Source organism: Acinonyx jubatus, chromosome C1, assembly GCF_027475565.1.
Source record: "Acinonyx jubatus isolate Ajub_Pintada_27869175 chromosome C1, VMU_Ajub_asm_v1.0, whole genome shotgun sequence".
NCBI classification, from domain to species: Eukaryota; Metazoa; Chordata; class Mammalia; order Carnivora; family Felidae; genus Acinonyx; species Acinonyx jubatus.
In genome coordinates this window covers 156,592,190-156,612,156 of record NC_069381.1, presented here as the reverse complement: position 1 = coordinate 156,612,156, position 19,967 = coordinate 156,592,190, and the positions used below count along the sequence as shown (strand labels likewise).

General features: G+C 40.5%; 1 protein-coding gene and 1 non-coding gene across 16 annotated transcripts in view; one reads left to right on the top strand and one right to left on the bottom strand.

Annotated features, from left to right (window-relative positions):
* The window catches only part of MYO3B (myosin IIIB), a 471,131-nt gene that overhangs the window by 184,523 nt on the left and 266,641 nt on the right, over positions 1-19,967 (bottom strand). For 14 of the 15 annotated variants that reach the window (XR_008295422.1, XM_053215252.1, XM_053215254.1 and 11 more), the window contains 4 exons: positions 19,600-19,747; positions 18,185-18,338; positions 16,916-17,004; positions 14,856-14,985 (listed from right to left, as the gene is read on the bottom strand). Coding sequence is in view for 13 of the 15 variants with exons in the window: in XM_053215252.1 (XP_053071227.1) it covers positions 14,856-14,985; positions 16,916-17,004; positions 18,185-18,338; positions 19,600-19,747 (521 nt within the window). In the remaining 2 variants the exon portion in view is untranslated. Of the gene's footprint in view, positions 1-14,855; positions 14,986-16,915; positions 17,005-18,184; positions 18,339-19,599; positions 19,748-19,967 lie in introns of those variants that run through there. The other variant, XM_053215262.1, reaches the window with a different exon arrangement.
* Positions 4,735-4,841, top strand: LOC113598413 (U6 spliceosomal RNA). The gene has a single exon (XR_003419064.2). It is a non-coding gene; the product is annotated as a U6 spliceosomal RNA (small nuclear RNA).

The window sequence follows — 19,967 nt, the reverse complement described above, 5'->3', positions numbered from 1 at the left end:
AGTCAACTGTGTGCTCTTTGCTTCTGGGAAAGTCCCCATCCTGCCCACTGCAGCCTGGAAGGGGGCTAGCCATCCATTTCAGATTCCAATCACATCTGTACTTCTTTGCAATCACATCTGTACTTCTCTGGGTCCTGAGTCCAAACAGGGCTTCATACTTGTTCTTCTAGATTCAGATTACAGAATTCTAAATGGAAGTTCTCCGAATTTCACAACTTGTTAAATAGATGTCCAATGATGGTGGGCTTCCAACTAACACCATAAACCATGGGATGACCCATATTTCTAACACGCTTCCAGTGCTCTCAGGACTACCAGGAAATTCTGGTCACAAACTGCACTTTCTGCCTGAACAGGCTCGAATGAACACCTCGTAGGTGCCAGCGGCTTCTCTAGGAGTTAGAAAGAGGACCCAACTAAATGGACAAAATCTTTTCCTCATGGAATTTACATTCCACTGATGCAAGGAGTTGGACCCAACCCAAAATTTCCTGAAGGAGGTGAGGTCAGGGCAGAGTTTGGGAGATTAGGATTAGGAAGCAGGAGAGGGGGAATGATGGAAGGTGTGGTGATGAGTGTGGAGGTGGGGGACAGAAGTAACTCCAGAAAGCAGAACTCATGTGGGCAATGGCGTGGAGCTGTGAGTACTGTAAACAGTCCCAACCATATGCTATACATATGCATAAAATAGAAGACGCGGTCTCTGTTCTCACAGGGCTAACAGTCTTTTCAGGTACACAAGATGGTTACATGAGACAGAGCTGCACAGCTGGGTAGACCAAACACTGAACTGCAGTTCTGATTACAGATTGTTGGAGATGAAGAGCCCATGTAATTACCATTTGCTACTTCTGTTATTCATGAGTGACCCTCGGTGTCACTTGCCCTATTCCTGAGACAAGAATCTGACTCTCGCCCACTCCAGGCTGGTGCTGGGAGGAAACGGCCAGCCTCCTAGGGTCACATATACAGAAAGCTTTGTGGTTCTCTGCTGTGCCTGGAGCATGAAGTCAGCATATTGAGGCATCTCAATTCATTGGGGATAAACAAAAAACATATCACCTCTTCCTGTCACTTCCCCCACCCACGCTGACCTACCCTTCTGTGAGGATGGCAGTTCTCTTAACCATATTTCTGCCCCATTCATAGATTTTCAGATATTTTCTGTTATTAAATATTTCTTTTGGTTTTGAAGATTCATTCTTATTTGTTTTTAACTTTTGATATCATATTAATTCAAAGCTTTTTTCTCCCACTCTCCCTTTCCTTCCAGGCTGGATTGACGGCTCTCATGGCTTGAGGAAGTCTTCTCTCTTCTCTAGATAGTTCCTCTGGTATGGAAAAAGGGAGAAAGGAAAGGGGAGAGAGCAGAGCTCTCCTTCCCTGACTGGGTGAGGCTGCAAACACTCTCTGGCAGGTTACAGCTGTCCCTGGGGCTTATGCGGAAAGGTGGTGGCCCCCACATGTCCCATAGGTATCAGGCTTATATTGAACAGCTCCCTCAGCTCTTAGTGACCTGTTACGGGTTGCACTGTATCGCCCCCTCCCACTCAAATTCATATGTTCACATCCTAACCCCCAATACTTCAGAATGTGACTGCATTTGGAGACAGGACTTCTAAAAGGTGATTCAAGTCAAATGAGGTCATATGGGTGAGCCCTAATCCAATATGACTGGAATCCTCATAAGAAGAGGAGATTGGGGTACACAATATACACAGAGACCAAGGGGTGACCACGTGAGAATACTGAGAAGGCAGCCATCTGCAAGTCAAGGAGAGAGGCATCAGAAGAAATCAAACTTCTTGACACTTTAGTCTTGGATTTCTAGATTGCAGAACTGTGAGACATTTCTCTTGGTTAAACCACTGTTTATTTGTGGTGCCTTATTGTGGCAGCCCTAGTAAATTAATACAGAGTCTTAAATTTTCTCTAAATACAGAGTAAATTAAATACAGAGTCAAGATTTGGATTTCAGCTTTAGTTTCTACCTTGCAGGAGTTACCAAGTTATTTAACAAAGATTTATTGAGGACTTACTATGCACTGGGCATTGCTCTAGGTCCTGGATATACCATGGTTAAAAAAAAAAAAAAGACTAATAAGGTCTCTGCTCTCAAGGAGCTTACAGTCTAGCACCGGGGATTGGGGAAGGAGGGTGATATACAGATAGGACAGGACAACGTCAGATCCCAACGGAGATAGTTATACAGGGCAGTATAACAGAGTTAGCGTGAAAGTGTGGGGCCACTCTCCACTGGGTGGACAGAGAAGTCCTGTCTTTGGAAGTGATATATGAGCAGAATTCTGGATCACAAGATGGAAACAGACCTGTAAAGATTTGGAGAAAGAATGTTCCAGGCAGACTGAGCAGCTAGTTGCAGAGTCAGGAAAAAGACTTGGAATATCTGAGGAACAGAATGAAGACAGAGAGTGAAGGGTAAAAGTTCAAGAGATAGGGACAGAGAGAAGGGCAGGGACGGACCATGTAAGAGTTCGTAGAAAAGGAAAGGAATTTGGATTTTATTCTACATGTGATAAGGGGCCATTGGAGGTTTTAAGCAAAGGAATGAGATGATCAGAGTTACGTTTTCGGAAAGACTGTAGTTTAGCTGTTAGACTGTAAAAGGCAAGAGTAGAAACAGAATTTAGTTAAGAGGTTCAGGTGAGAGAAGCATCACCCTACTATCTGCCTTCATTTTCATACAGCACTCTCCCTATGTCCAAAGTCGTCTTTTTTTTATACAGGCACCAGTCATGTTGGATTAGGGCCCACCTTGATGACTTCATTTTACCTTGATTTGTTCTGCTAAGACCTTATTTCTAAATAAGGTCACATTCTGAAGTAATGGAGCTTAGGACTCCAACATATGTTTTGGGGGGAACATAATTCAATTTGTAACAAGAAGTCAAAAAGATGGAAGACACTATGTTGATGAGAATGGTCACATTATGAGGAATAAACAGATGATGCAGAAGAGATGAGGAATAACTGCATGATGAAAGTCCTTGTGAGAGTGAAAGGGGAAGGAAGGCAGAGGACAAGTGGAGAGCTGACCTGTAATAAGGGTAGGGATAGTTGAGTCATTTAGATTAGAAGGAAGACAGAAATGGGAATAGGTTTGGTTCACCCATCTATTTATTCACCAAACATATATTGAGTGACCATTTTACATCAGGGAGGACACAGTAATGGACAAACCAGACAAAAATCCCTGCCATCTTGGAACTTACATTATGGTGGAGGCAGACAATAAATAAGATAAAGAAGTGTATATGCTATATAAGGTAGTGACAGGTGCTAAGGAAAAAAATAAAACAGGAAATGGGGATATAAAATATTGAGTAGGTGAAAATTTTAACAGGGAAAGCAGATTTTGATAAAACACCTAGAGAAATTGAAGAAGCTAGCCATAGGTATGTTTGGGAGGAAAACATTGCAGAGAGAGGGATCAGCAAGTACAAGGTATCCTACATAAAACCTACACCTAACATCATACACAGTGGTGTAAGACACAATGCATCCCTGCAAGATCAGGAACAAAGCAAGGATGTCTCCTCTTATCACTTCTATTCAACATAATACTGGAAGTCCTAGCCAGTGAAATAAAGCAAGAAAAAGAAATAAAGGCATAAGACTGGAAAGAAAAATACACATTCCTATTTATAGACAACATGACTGTCTATGTAGAAAATCCCTAGGAATCTAAAAAAACAAAAACAAAACTCCTAGAACTAACAAGCGAATTTAGCAAGTTCGTGGGTGAGGTCAATACTCAAAAAATCAATGATATTTCTGTATACTAGCCAAACAACTGAAAACAAACAAGCCAAAAAAGTGTACTAGCTCCAAAAACTGAAATACTTAGGTAATAAATCTAACAAAAACATGTACAGGATCTCTATACTGAAACAAAACACAGCTGACTTTTGAACAACACAGGGGTTGGAGCGCCAATCCCCTACACAATCAAAAATCCATATGTAACTTTTGATTCCCCCAAAACTTACCTACTAATAGGCTACTGTTGACTGGAAGCCTTAATGAATAAATAAAACAGTCAATTAACACATATTTTGTATGTTATATGTATTATATGCTGTATTCTTACAATAAAATAAGCTAGAGAAAAGAAAATATTACTAAGAAAATAAGGAAGAGAAACTACATTTACAGTACTGTACTATATTTATTGAAAAAAATCTGCACACAAGTGGACCTGTGCAGTTCAAACCTATGTTGTTCAAGGGCCAACTGTAATGATGAAATAAATCAAGTAAGATCTAAATAAATAGACATACTGTGTTTGTGGATTGAAAGACTTAATAAAGACGCCAATTCTTCTCAAATTGATCTGTAGATTTCATGCAATTCCAAAATTGCATGATTTTGTACAGATATAGACAAATTACTTTTACATTTTATATGGAAAGGCAAAGGAACTGAAATAGCCAAAACAATTTTGAAAAATATTGGGGTGCTTGGCTGGCTCAGTCGGTTAAACATCTGACTTCAACTCAGGTCATGATCTCACAGTTCGTGGGTTCAAGCCCCATGTCAGGCTCTGTGCTGACAGCTCAGAGCCTGGAGCCTGCTTCAGATTCTGTGTCTCCTTCTCTCTCTGGCCCTCCCCCACTCATGTTCTGTCTCTCACAATAAATAAACATTAGAAAAAATTTTTTAAAAAAGAATAAATTTGGACGGATTGCACTACCTGTTTAAAGATTTATTATAGTGCTAGCTTCAGCAGCACATATACTAAAATTGGAACGATACAGAGAAGATTAGCATGGCCCCTGCGCAAGGATGACACGCAAATTTGTGAAGCGTTCTGTATTTTTTTCGTCACCACTAAACCAGCCCTACAAGAGATCCTAGGGGGGATCCTGTGAGACAAAGTACCAGAGACATCGCTACAAGCATGAAACCTACAAACATCACAATGACTCTAAACCCATATCTTTCTATAATAACAGTGAATGTAAGTGGACTAAATGTGCCAACCAAAAGACATAGGGTATCAGAATGGATAAAAAAACAAGACCAATCTATTTGCTGTCTACAAGAGACTCATTTTAGACCTGAGGACACCTTCAGATTGAAAGTGAGGGGATGGAGAACTATTTATTTTGCTACTGGAAGTCAAAAGAAAGCTGGAGTAGCCATACTTATATCAGACAAACTAGACTTTAAATTAAAGGCTGTAACAAGAGATGAAGAAGGGCATTATATAATAATCACAGGGTCTATCCATCAGGAAGAGCTAACAGTTATAAATGTCTATGCGCCGAATACGGGAGCCCCCAAATATATAAAACAATTACTCACAAACATAAGCAACCTTATTTATCAGAATGTGGTAATTGCAGGGGACTTTAACACTCCACTTACAGAAATGGATAGATCATCTAGACACATGGTCAATAAAGAAACCAGGGCCCTGAATGATACATTGTATCAGATGGACTTGACAGATATATTTAAAAAAAATTTTTTTTAATGTTTATTTTTGAGACAAGGAGAGACAGAGCATGAACAAGGGAGGGTCAGAGAGAGAGGGAGACACAGAATCTGAAGCAGGCTCCAGGCTCTGAGCTGTCAGCACAGAGCCCGACACGGGGCTCGAACTCACAGACTGTGAGATCATGACCGAGCCGAAGTCGGCCGCTTAAGCGACTGAGCCATCCAGGCCCCCCGACAGATATATTTAGAACTCTGCATCCCAAAGCAACAGAATATACTTTCTTCTCGAGTGCACATGGAACATTCTCCAAGATAGATCACGTACTGGGTCACAAAACAGCCCTTCATAAGTATACAAGAATTGAGATCATACCATGCATACTTTCAGAACACAATGCTATGAAGCTTGAAATCAACCATAGCAAAAAGTCTGGAAAACCTCCAAAACATGGAGGTTAAAGAACACCCTACCAAAGAATGAATGGGTCAACCAGGCAATTAGAGAAGAAATTAAAAAATATACGGAAACAAACGAAAATGAAAATACAACAATCCAAATGCTTTGGGATGCAGCGAAGGCAGTCCTGAGAGGAAAATACATTGCAATCCAGGCCTATCTCAAGAAACAAGAAAAATCCCAAATACAAAATCTAACAGCACACCTAAAGGAAATAGAAGCAGAACAGCAAAGACACCCCAAACCCAGCAGAAGAAGAGAAATCATAAAGATCAGAGCAGGAATAAATATAGAATCTAAAAAAACTGTAGAGCAGATCAATGAAACCAAGAGTTGGTTTTTTGAAAAAATAAACAAAATTGATAAACCTCTAGCCAGGCTTCTCAAAAAGAAAAGGGAGATGACCCAAATAGATAAAATCATGAATGAAAATGGAATTATTACAACCAATCGCTCAGAAATACAAGCAATTATCAGGGAATACTAAGAAAAATTATATGCCAACAAACTGGACAACCTGGAAGAAATGGACAAATTCCTAAACACCCACACACTTCCAAAACTCAATCAGGAGGAAATAGAAAGCTTGAACAGACCCATAACCAGCAAAGAAATTGAATCAGTCATCAAAAATCTCCCAACAAATAAGAGTCCAGGACCAGATGGCTTCCCAGGGGAGTTCTACCGGACGTTTAAAGCAGAGATAATACCTATCATTCTCAAGCTATTCCAAAAAATAGAAAGGGAAGGAAAACTTCCAGACTCATTCTATGAAGCCAGTATTACTTTGATTCCTAAACCAGACAGAGACCCATTAGAAAAAGAGAACTACAGGCCAATATCCCTGATGAATATGGATGCAAAAATTCTCAATAAGATACTAGCAAATCGAATTCAACAGCATATAAAAAGAATTATTCACCATGATCAAGTGGGATTCATTCCTGGGATGCAGGGCTGGTTCAACATTCGCAAATCAATCAATGTGATACATCACATTAATAAAAGAAAAGATAAGAACCGTATGATCCTGTCAATCGATGCAGAAAAGGCATTTGACAAAATTCAGCAACTTTTCTTAATAAAAACCCTAGAGAAAGTCGGGATAGAAGGAACATACTTAAAGATCATAAAAGCCATTTATGAAAAGCCCACAGCTAACATCATCCTCAACGGGGAAAAACTGAGAGCTTTTTCCCTGAGATCAGGAACACGACAGGGATGTCCACTCTCACTGCTGTTGTTTAACATAGTGTTGGAAGTTCTAGCATCAGCCATCAGACAACAAAAGGAAATCAAAGGCATCAAAATTGGCAAAGACGAAGTCAAGCTTTCACTTTTTGCAGATGACATGATATTATACATGGAAAATCTGATAGACTCCACCAAAAGTCTGCTAGAATTGATACATGAATTTAGCAAAGTTGCAGGATACAAAATCAATGTACAGAAATCAGTTGCATTCTTATAGACTACTAATGAAGCAACAGAAAGACAAATAAAGAAACTGATCCCATTCACAATTACACCAAGAAGCATAAAATACCTAGGGATAAATCTAACCAAAGATGTAAAAGATCTGTATGCTGAAAACTATAGAAAGCTTATGAAGGAAATCGAAGAAGATATAAAGAAATGGAAAAACATTCTGTGCTCATGGATTGGAAGAATAAATGTTGTCAAAATGTCAATACTACCCAAAGCTATCTACACATTCAATGCAATCCCAATCAAAATTGCACCAGCATTCTTCTCGAAGCTAGAACAAGCAATCCTAAAATTCATATGGAACCACAAAAGGCCCCGAATTGCCAAAGTAATTTTGAAGAAGACCAAAGCAGCAGGCATCACAATCCCAGACTTTAGCCTCTACTACAAAGCTGTAATCATCAAGACAGCATGGTATTGGCACAAAAACAGACACATAGACCAATGGAATAGAATAGAAACCCCAGAACTAGACCCACAAACGTATGGCCAACTAATCTTTGACAAAGCAGGAAAGAACATCCAATGGAAAAAAGACAGTCTCTTTAACAAATGGTGCTGGGAGAACTGGACAGCAACATGCAGAAGATTGAAACTAGACCACTTTCTCACACCATTCACAAAAATAAATTAAAAATGGATAAAGGCCTTAACGTGAGACAGGAAACCATCAAAACCCTAGAGGAGAAAGCAGGAAAAGACCTCTCTGACCTCAGCCATAGCAATCTCTTACTCGACACATCCCCAAAGGCAAGGGAATTAAAAGCAAAAATGAACTACTGGGACCTTATGAAGATAAAAAGCTTCTGCACAGCAAAGGAAACAACCAAAAAAACTAAAAGGCAACCAACAGAATGGGAAAAGATATTTGCAAATGACATATCGGACAAAGGGCTAGTAGTATCCAAAACCTATAAAGAGCTCACCAAACTCCACACCCGAAAAACAAATAACCCAGTGAAGAAATGGGCAGAAAACATGAATAGACACTTCTCTAAAGAAGACATCTGGATGGCCAACAGTCACATGAAAAGATGCTCAACGTCACTCCTCATCAGGGAAATACAAATCAAAACCACACTCAGATATCACCTCACGCCAGTCAGAGTGGCCAAGATGAACAAATCAGGAGACTATAGATACTGGAGAGGATGTGGAGAAACGGGAACCCTCTTGCACTGTTGGTGGGAATGCAAACTGGTGCAGCCACTCTGGAAAACAGTGTGGAGGTTCCTCAAAAAACTAAAAATTGACCTACCCTATGACCCAGCAGTAGCACTGCTAGGAATTTACCCAAGGGATACAGGAGTACTGATGCATAGGGGCACTTGTACCCCAATGTTTATAGCAGCACTCTCAACAATAGCCAAATTATGGAAAGAGCCTAAATGTCCATCAACTGATGAATGAATAAAGAAACTGTGGTTTATATACACAATGGAGTACTACGTCGTAATGAGAAAGAATGAAATACGGCCCTCTGTAGCAACGTGGATGGAACTGGAGAGTTTTATGCTAAGTGAAATAAGCCATACAGAGAAAGACAGATACCATATGTGTTCACTCTTATGTGGATCCTGAGAAAGTTAAGAGAAACCCATGGGGGAGGGGAAGGAAAAAAAAAAAAAGAGGTTAGAGTGGGAGAGAGCCAAAGCATAAGAGACTCTTAAAAACTGAGAACAAACTGAGGGTTGATGGGGGGTGGGAGGGAGGGGAGGGTGGGTGATGGGTATTGAGGAGGGCACCTTTTGGGATGAGCACTGGGTGTTGTATGGAACCCAATTTGACAATAAATTTCATATATTGAAAAAAGTAAATAAAGATTTATTATAAAGCTACAATAGTAAAGACAATGTGGTATTGAGGAATTCCATACATAGATCAATGAAACAGACCCACACAAATATAATCACTGATTTTTGACAAATGCTAAAGTACTTCAATGGAGAAAGGATAGTCATTTCAAAAGTTTTAGAACTGGACATACAGAAAAAAAATGAACTTCAACCTTACACCTCACTAAAAATTAACTCAAAATGGATGCTAGGTCTTAATGTAGAATGTAGGGGCACCTAGGTAGCTCAGTCGATTAAGCATCCAACTTCAGCTCAGGTCATGATCTCAGGTTGGTGGGTTTGAGCCCCACATTGTTCTCTGCGATGACAGAGTGGAGCCTGCATGAGATTCTCTCTCTCTCCCTCTCTCCCTGCCCCCCCCCCCCATGCACTCTCTCTCAAAATAAATAAATAAACTTAAAAAAAAAGTAGAATGTAGAAGTATTTATTGAGCATCTACTCATACACAGTTCCACATAAACACATGGGAGCACCCTGGCTCTCCTAGTCAGTCTTTAACACCCCTGTATAAGTTTCCTTTGTCACCCTGAAACTGTTCTCTTTAGAAGCCTGACTTGACCACCCACACTGTTTCAAAAGGCATCAGAAGCCCACTCTTGGCTCAACAGACTGCCATCATTTCTCCATCTTGCTTCCTTCCCTCTGCCCTGAGTCCTTTCCTCGCATTCTGTTCACTTAATCATCCCGCTGCCTACGTCTCCTTTCCAGTGCTGTAGACCCTGGCTTAGCATGCCTCATTACTCCCAGACTGCTCAATTTTCTCTACTCTACATTAAAACGAACAAACAAAACAAAAAACAAAACAAAAACCTCTTCCAAGAAGTCTTTATAGTTAAAAGAAGTTTTACCTCAATCAACACATGATATTTCCATGACTTTTCCTTCTATTTTTACTTGTATAGACTCAGTGCTTATATTGTCCCCAAGTATTGATTTACATGCCTATTCATAATTTACATTTCTTTTGTGTATCTTTTATACATTTTAGGATCCGCACTATCTGTCCCTGACTATTCGGGCTGAGATTTTCTTTTATTCCTTCCAGAAAGGACTATGTATAACACCATATCTAGATAGATGCTAAATATATAATTATCTACTGACTGAAATACATTCTTAAACAGAAAGAAGCAGGCCTCTGTGTGAGAAAGAACTCACCCCTCAGGGCTTCCTGACAGGATTGGCTCATTAGAGCTGCTGTTTCAGAGGAGGCAAGCACTGCCCATGGCTGTGACCCTGGAACCTCGTCATTTGGAGTCAGCTCATCCTGCCAGACCCATTTTCTGAACTTCCAGCATGGAGGAGAAACCAGCATGGAAGTGAAAAATGAAAACTCTGAGAGACAGTTCCCAAAAGGCATCCTCTTAAGAGCTGAATGCCCTATTTGGTAAGTTACAGAATCAGGAACAATCAAATATTTCAGCAGTGATGGTGTTGGAGTCCTTTGCAGATATAACGTGGGAGCTCATCTTGCCCACCCACCCCCATCCGAATAAAAGGAGGAACCAATGGAAGTCAAGATAAAGAGACTTTACTGTTGATTTTCACTTCACATCAAATTCCAAGGGAAAGACCTGGGGAGCCTGGACAGGAGAAAATAGAGCCAAACTCAGTTCTAGATTCTGAAGCAAAACCAGACTTTGAGGCTCAGAGAATATTCCCTTTGGCACTACTTTTGTTTTTCTAGTTTCTCCCCAGTTCCTAACTCCTTTAAAACCCCAAACTCCTATTTGGAAGTCAGAATTCACAATTCAAAGACAGAAATGGATTCTTCAAGTTCCTTCTGAAACTTCCTCTTTTCTTTCTTCCCTTGAGCCTTTTGAACTTTTCTCTAGTTTATTAGTAGCAAGTGGAATGTTTCCCAAACAAGGAAATATGCAATGAAACCTTGTTATAACATCTTTCCTTTTAATGTTTTTCCACCTAGATCATTCAGTTTGAAAAGTCCCAGCTGAAGGGTTAGAAAGCAACGTTGCTGCCACATCAAATTTTCACACATGAAATCTTCAGAGATTTCCTATTGAGAGGAAGGATTACAAAGAAAATTTCACCACGTTTGAAGTGGCCCATGTACAGGCAAGAGAGTGGTCCTGAAGGTTTGAGAATCCATGTCGTCTGCAGCTGCCTCCATTCGCCCAGTCACCACCGAGTATCTTGGAATGGGAGTGTCATCAGGCACAGGCATCTCTCTCACCAGATGCAGCTATGTGCCAGGAGGGGCCGCTGGCAAGGGGGCTACAGAAATTTGGGAGGAGCCCTGCACCTCGTGACTTCACACCCCATGTTTTTTTAACCTTTTCAGTATTTGGGGATGTACAACATGAAGGGAAGGTGGGTACAGGAAACAGGAAAATGTCAACTGGATTACTTTCTCTGATTTTTATTACAGTTTGACACAAAGACACATTGAGGTTAATCTTCTCAACCTTGATAAGAGATTAGACCAACCGATACTTCTTCTATCCACTAATGAAGGGACTGTTACCTGCCCTGCCCAGCAGCCCAGAGAGGAGGCTGACTTAACTGGACAGGAATGTCAGCCAGAAGCTCTCTGATGCCTGCATTTGAAAGCAAAAGGCTGCAGCGGTCTGGCTACCAGGAAACCCCAAATTAAGTGAATAGGAAATCTTAGGGAAAGAAATGAAAGTTTTTCTTTGCATTTTAAGATGTCTTCTCTATCTTTTGGAAAATAAAAGTGCTATCGTGAAATAGAATGTACAGAAAAGCGTGTAAAACACACGTACAGCATAACAGATTATAAAGCAAACGTACTCGTAACCACCACCAAGACCAGGAGTCAGAGTACTACCAACATCCTACAACATCCTCTTCTCCCAAAACCGGAGTCCAACACTGGACCTCTTTTTAAAGTCTGATGCTAACAGCCTCCAAAGCTTCCCAACTTTGACTTTTCTCCTTCCTCTCTGCAGTCATCTCCTAAAAGAAGTTTGTAAAGTAGCTTCCCATAACATCTATGCTCACGGAACTAGTAACCCATTTCATTTTAATAAGACAAGTATTTAAGGGTTTGAAGCAGGATAAATAAAAATAAAAACAACCAAGAAAATGGTTTCTCGTGCACTGAAAATATCAGCATATTCATTTTCAAAATGCTAGGTTACGTGGGACCTTGCTTCCAGCCAGAAAACCATTTCTGCTTTCATAAGGGGCACATGCTGAAACAAGTATATGCAATTTCAGTGAAAACAGCACGAACTATTTCTGTCCAGTAAGGTTTTCCCACCTTCAAAGGCTGTAATATACTAAAACCAAAAAATATAGAGTATGGATGTTTTAAAATTTAGAATCTTAATTAATATTCTGACCTTCACCATTGGATACACAATCTCTTTAGAACTGATGTTTGAGGGCAAATATCATCATAGGGAGAAAAATTCTAGATAGAAAGTGAAGGTAAAAGAAATTTCCAGTTGCTTTGGAGCAAAGTCATTTTATCTTTATATTCACCTCGCTGCCTAAATGATGCCTTATTATTAGAAGCTATTCTATAAATGTTGACTGAAGCCATTGTTACATGAGCAGTTTCAGAAAAAGAAAATAAAATCATGCTTATTAGTTTCGACGTGTTTTTGTGGCTTCTTAATTATATTCAAAATGTGAAGAAAATAAGGCTTAGGATTTCAAAAGAAATTATTATGCACAATATAGGGGACTCAGGAATACAAGGAAGCTTGTTAGGAAAACACATTTGTTTCTGGTCTTCTTTTTCACTTCTATTTCCTCCAGGATGTGTGGAACGCAGTTTGAAGGCAAGATTCAGAAAGAGTTACAAGATAGGAGAAAAACTCTTTCAGAGAAAAGCAAAAATCAAAAAGAAAGGAAGGAAAAAAAAAAAAGCAGAGGCTATCTCTTTGTTCCTTTTCCTTTCCCATGTAGGCGGATCAAGGGCAAACAGAAGGCTTCTTCAGAGCCTGACTTCTTGCATAGCACCACCTAGTGGCCCAGGCCGAGAAATTGTTTTCATGTTGCCAACAGTTGAAAAATTGGAAATTCCAAAGTTGTGAACAGAATTGACAAATCATTACTTATATTTATGAGAGTGTAAATGCCAACTGACAAGTCATTTAGATAAATTTCATTTCAAAGAGCACAAAGTAGGGGTCTTAATGATGCCTGTATCTTTGCCCCTGCACGTAAGTTGCCTGATAAGACCTAAGTGTCTGGTGAGGAAGCCCCAGCCCAGCTCACATTTGGTCACTCTGAAACCGATATTTATAATTCTAGCAAAAACAACACAACTATTCCTGTCCAGTAAAATTTTCCCACCTTCAAAGGCTGTAATACATTAAAACCAAAAAATAAATGATATAGATGTTTTAAAATTTAGCAGCTTGATTAATATTCTGACCTTCAACGTAGGATGAACAATCTCTTTAGAAACAATTTTTGAGGGTAGATATCTTCATAAGGAGATAATGAGTAAAATCCCAGCTCTGCCCAAGGGAGGTCTGGAAAGAAAGCTGGAGGGCAGTCTTCTCATGGGCATCCTACTATCTTTGTTTAAAGGAGCATGTTTGAAGAAAGTTAAGAACTGGTTTCAACTTTCTTTCCAAGTTAAGATGAAGCAAAGGTTGTAGACTGTAGCTTTTTTCTTAGCCAAGCTTTTCATTCCTCTGCATGTTGCTAAAAGTCAGACCTGGCAGCCACTCTCTTTAAGCAGATGATGGCCCCAAACTACACACGGGCACCAATTATTTCAAGAGGGGAGAGGGAAGAAAGAAAAAGAAATTATGAATAGTGACAAAGAGGTTTCTCCTCCTTTCATAAAAGCATAATGCAGCTGTTTCCAGACATACCTTCAGAAACATAATGCCCTTGAGAGGAAAGCTTTGAGAAGACCTGGTCTGCTGCTCAGCCAAAGGCAGCAGATCCCAGGTAAATCAAAGGAACTTGACCCAAATGGAACCTATTTGGCAAAATAGCAATGACAGGGAAGTTCTGTTCTTCAGCCCTAGTTTCCTGCCTCCTGTCCTAAGAACTGACTGCACAACTAAACAGAAGCCATTAAGCAGAAGCTGACTCTAAGTGGGCAAAGGCCGGCACATAGGCCAGTGATGGACCTATTCTAAATTGATTAAGAGAGTGGGGTTATTGACTGGGTGGTGAATTGGACCAGGTGACCTCTGAGGACCCCATGACTGAATAACCTTCGGATTCACCACATTCCCTCCACTTAGGTTCATACGTGAACAGAAATAATCTTCCCAATAACTCTAGGTAAACTGAGACCACCCTGGAGTGCTTAGCACGAATTAGTGATTCCATATGGCTTTATAAATGAAGAAGGAAAGGTGGCAGGCAGAGAAATGAGGAGTCTAAGAGTTAATGTTATAAAAGGTGTGTGTGTGTGTCTGTATGTATGCCCAGTATATATACACTGATGCTGTGCAATTAACTTGAAAAAGAAACAATCACTTTCCTTTTCATGAATTTGGTTGAATAGACCTTTACCCCTGCTTAAAGTTCAAAGTGGTAGTAGTGGAGCCCTGGCAGTATTTGGACACTAACAAGAAAACTCCAGCAGTGCTTGTAGAAGCATCAGGCCCAGGGAGGTCAGGGGCTCCAGGTACCTGTTTTGGTCAAAGGAATTGAGAAGAGCTGCTGAAGAAGCTTGTTTTCTGACGTCCTCAGGACTACAACCACATCAGCAGGTAGAGTATCTCTGTTTTTCTCAAGAACCCCAGAAGCATCATATAATACCTGCAATGTAAACAGCAAATAGCAAACTAGCCGATATCATCCATTGCTAGCAACACTGGTAAGTTGTCTGAGGTCAGTCATTAATCGACCAATGTACAGAATTTGTCTTGACACAGTTGTGCTTTTAAATCCAGTCCACAAGATAAGGAGGAAAAAAATGTAATTTCTGACACACCAGTTTATCTTAACTTCTTGTCCAGGTGCTCTTTGAAAAAAAGAGTCACATCACATCGGAATAATAATGAAAATACATTGGGTACTATATCTTTGGTCACTATATGTAAAGCATCCATCCTATGAGGTAAACACTATTATTATCCCCATTTTACTGGTGGGTGAACAGAGTCCTAGAGAGAAAACAAATAATATGCACATTTCACAAGTGACAGGCAAGCTTTCAAACCCAGACACTTTGGGCTCCGAGCCCATACCCACCGTACCGTTGTTGCTTCCCAAGGTACTCACGGCATGTGATCGCTCAGGGATGCTGAGCCATTTTTGGTTCTCAGAACAGGAGGGATCCAGGTCAGAGAAATTTTAAGAACACTCCAGAGAAATAAGCATTGAGTGACAAATGAATTCAGAAAAGAACAGGAGTCCAGAAAGAAAAAGATCCTTCCTATCCATCTCCCGCCCCTTAAAATCAAGAAAGGAGAAGAGGGAGAAAGGGAAGATGGGTGAATAGGAAATAAGTATAAAAGGATATGGAGACAGAGTGGAGGTGTAAGGAAGAGGATAGGAAAGGAGGAAGCAGGCTAGATAAGGGCATCTCAGACGTCAAGGACATCAATATATGGGCAGACATCAGTGCTAAGATGAGTGAACGATCTAAGGGTAAAAACTGGGTTGCAATTTCTAACAAATATCCAAAATAGACACTATGCACTATGTGAAGAGAAAAACAATCCTGTCTACTTACATTAGAATTGCCTTTCAACCAACCTCCAGTCAGGCATACTTAATTTCAATACTATGATATGAATATGAAAAATGATTTCAGGGTGCCTGGGTGGTTCAGTCAGTTGAGCATCTGACCTTTGATTTCAGCATGGGTCATGATCCCAGGGTCATGGGATTGAGCCCTGCACTGGGCCCATACTGAGCATAAACCTGCTTAAAATTCTCTCTCTCTCTGCCCCTCTCCCCAACGTGTGCTCTAAAATAAAAAATAAACAAATAAATAAATTTTTTTAAAAAGTAAAAATAATTTCAATAAATCTTACATCAACAAAATAATCCAAAATGCCTTTTTTTGAACTCCTACCCATTTTTTTTGGACCCAGGGCCTCAGCAGACCCCCCCAATTAGCCATAATTCCAATGGCTCCTTTGAGAGTAACTCAAGCAATGAGTTGTTGGCTGCAGAACTAGAGAGTTTCCTGAATTAGTCACTACTCTACTTCAGGAACTTGAAATGAGACTGAGGCATAAGTTACGAAAGGTGGAAATTTCTGTTAATGATATAAAAGCTTAATATCTGGATGATGAAGTGAATTTTTTTCCCTTTTTATCTAGACATTTTTGGTTCCCTAAAGACACATAGAGTTAAACTGCTAAAAAATGAGCCCCACTGTGATATGAACCCTCCACTGCTACCTACACATTTCCAAATGACTTTAATGTGCACATTCACTGCTCAACACTGGGAAAGCTATACTACGTTCTCTCTCTGGAGAGCTGTCACTTCTGGGCCAAACCTCAGGTGAGAGGCAGATGGCAGCTCTATAGTCACCCCAGCGAGACATTGCTTCTTTACCAGGGGCGACTTTCTGTGAGCAGCACACTGAGAAAGTTTGGGAATTACGATTAGGTGTTCAAGAGGAATTAAAGGAGAAAAGAAACCCGCAAGAAATTTTGTGAGCAGCACAGACAGGGTAATATGGACACTGACCCCTGTCAAATTCAGGTTTAATGACACACACTTGCCTCACCTTTCCGGCATAGTGCAGGATGCCAAAGCACAGCTCCACTCCTTTGGGCCTCCAGAAGTATTTGCATCGCAGATTATCTTCAAATTTATCTGTGTGGATTTTCATGTTTAAAAGTTACAATGAGAATTGTTGGCTCCTTCAAACAAAAGGTCACTCCTTGAGCCAGGAGTGACCCCAAATAAGGGATTTCAGAGCAGTCTGATAGTGTCGTTGTATGTACAACAGTAGAGAAAAATGCCCTGTTGAAATGGGCTTACCATCAAGTCTTCGTTTAGTTGTTTTGTATTTGTCTTTAGCGTCAGGCGATGCCCTAACATCTTGTTTTGTTCTAAGAACTCCTAGCATGGACACTGATGACACCAGAACTCTGAACAATTAGCTTTAGAACCATAAAGATATCCCACAGAAGAAGGCAAACAACCCTTGTTTAAACTTATCATGGCAACTTGTGATGATTTCACAGGTAAAAGGAAACCACCGAAGGTGACAATGTCAACTCCTGAAGAGAATCTCTCCCACCAATCAATTTCCTATCTGGGAAAAAGACTTGAAGCTTTCTGTTCCTCCCTCAATAAACAATGTTTGCTACTGTTGTAACTGAGAGCCTACTCTGTGTGAGGATCTGTGCTAAGTACTAAATGGATACAAAGATTGGGGCTTTGTTGCCCTAAATATCTCACAATCTAAGCGAGGGAAGGGATCATGTACAACACTGAAGACTGGAGAAGCAGATGGACAAAGGGAACGGGGATAGAATACAAAGGGCCTTTAATGTTAGGATGAGGTGTCTTACTGGCAGGCCGTAGACAATAGTAAACTAATGAAAAGGTGGCTTTAGAAAGACTAAATTAGCTGGGATGTCCAGGTTAGATAAGGTAAGTATGAGTCTAGAAGCCATGAGACCAGAAGGGTCTTCTATACAAACTTGGACTGGAGGTGGATGGGATCTAGGCAAAGATATGAGAGAAGGGTATGAAAAGGAGGAGAAGCAATTATTGGTTATAGGAAATAAGGGACAGGAAGGTATAAAAAATGATATTGACAAAGGATAAAGGTATTTACTTTGGCAGCAATAGGAGTGTGAGGAGGGCTTGGTGATGGGTTTAAGACACAATCTGTCAGGACATTTGCTGAATATTTCAATGCATTAAAAATAGAGCCTATACTTGCATAGCCTACCAGGTGGCCAAAATGCTCAGCCACGCTCATTTGATGACATGAACCAAGTTCTCTTCTGAGTGCATTATGCCTTTTACAAAAGATACCTACCAACCAGGGTCTGATCAGTTGCTTGGGGAAATCGACTTTCCTCATCCAAAAGTGCAAGCAGTCCCAGGGGCTTCTGGAGGAACATGTCCAAGAGTGGGCGGTTGTCCTCATACATCACAGGTGTAGCATCAATGCCTTCATTCTGATATTCCACCTGGAGGGAAATGGATTGTGAATGTCTCCAGCCCAAAACTGGCCTAGGTGGCACCAGGCTGCTTTGGCATGCACGCTCTGTGTCTGGAAACACTGACTGTATGTGGAAAACAGGCTGTGTTTTATGGGTGTAGCAAAGGAGTCTTCTGCATATAGCACTGTTGAAGCTTTGGGTTTAAGTCTGACCTACAGGCACAGCCTGTGGCAGGCAGCTGAAGTCAGCAAAAGAAGGGACAGTGCTGTCTCCCAAATACCAACTTGGTAACTTGTAATTTACAAACTGACATGGAATGGAAGAGAAGCTGAAAAAAAACTATTTTGGTGATAAATATGGTTTAAACCAGGAAGAAAACAGACATCTATCTTCTACAAAGGATTCTGCAAGGGAATCATCTCCGGCTGGAAAACAAAGAAAATTCCAGATTTCCCAGGGAAAATAAATGCAGGGAGCCTTGACTGAAAAGGAGGTGGAATTTCACACAGAGTGGGAGGGGAGGGGAGGGGTGGGTGATCCAGATTTATCCAGGTCCACTGGTAAAACCAATACTTCGTGTTTATCTAATCACAGCACAGTGTGTGTATGCCTTCACTTCTACATTAAAACAAAGGGCTTAGTATGTTTCGTTGTTGAACAACTTCATATAAGATAGAATCTTGGGGTTAGGGTAGAAATTAGGGTGGAGGGGAAGGTCCCCTAGCTTTTGGGCACATGAGCTTCACACTCAATTTGATTTACCATTAAACTCATAGTGAAAAGACTTCCATTTGGAGAAAACCAAGAACATATCTTACTCCTCCCTGGAGACATTCCACCCCCACCCCAGCAGTTACTGTGGGACCTGGTGTGCAGGAGATAGGGGATGGGGATGGCCCATCTGGGAGTTAAGAACAGTAAGAACCTGTGCCCTGAATTCAACATCATCCTGTGTCATTTTGGACACTTATTTTACTTAAATAAGGTAGGAAGAGAAGGTAGCATTTTGGATAAGGTGCATGAAACAGTTTAGAAGCAACAATTAAATAACTGGCTTGTCACCAGCTCCACTCAAGTGAGGAAATGTAACTTTCCACAGAAATCAAGACTTTTTTTTTCAGGCTAAATTTAGACTATTTATTTTGACAGGACAGGCAGGACTGCCTCACCAGTGGTTTTTTCCTTAGAATCTTTTACCTGTTAGCCTAACAGGGTTTCCCCTTCTAATTGTGGGCAGCTTGGAGGCACCTTCCCCACCAGGTTTAGTTACTTCAGAGTTCACTATTACCTGCTCAAGAGCAAAAACGTGCTGGTTGAAATAGTACTGGATTTGCTCATTGGCAATGTTTATGCAGAGCTGCTCAAATGAATTTCTCCCAAAGTTCTCGAATCCAAAAATATCCAAGATCCCCACATTCATACCATCATCTGCACTACTGCATTGAAGAGAAGAAAAAAAAATTGTTAGGGGAAGAAACATTCATCTCAGGATGATGTTAAATACATATGCCCGTGTGTTTACCAACATATATACCCACTCATGGAAAGCAGCATTCAGCCACCTCTGAAGGAAGAAACAGTTTGTGTTTTAAAGTATTCATTCCTTCAGTTTTTCAACAGTCTTTCCAACTTTTTTTAAGCAGTAGGATCCTTTAA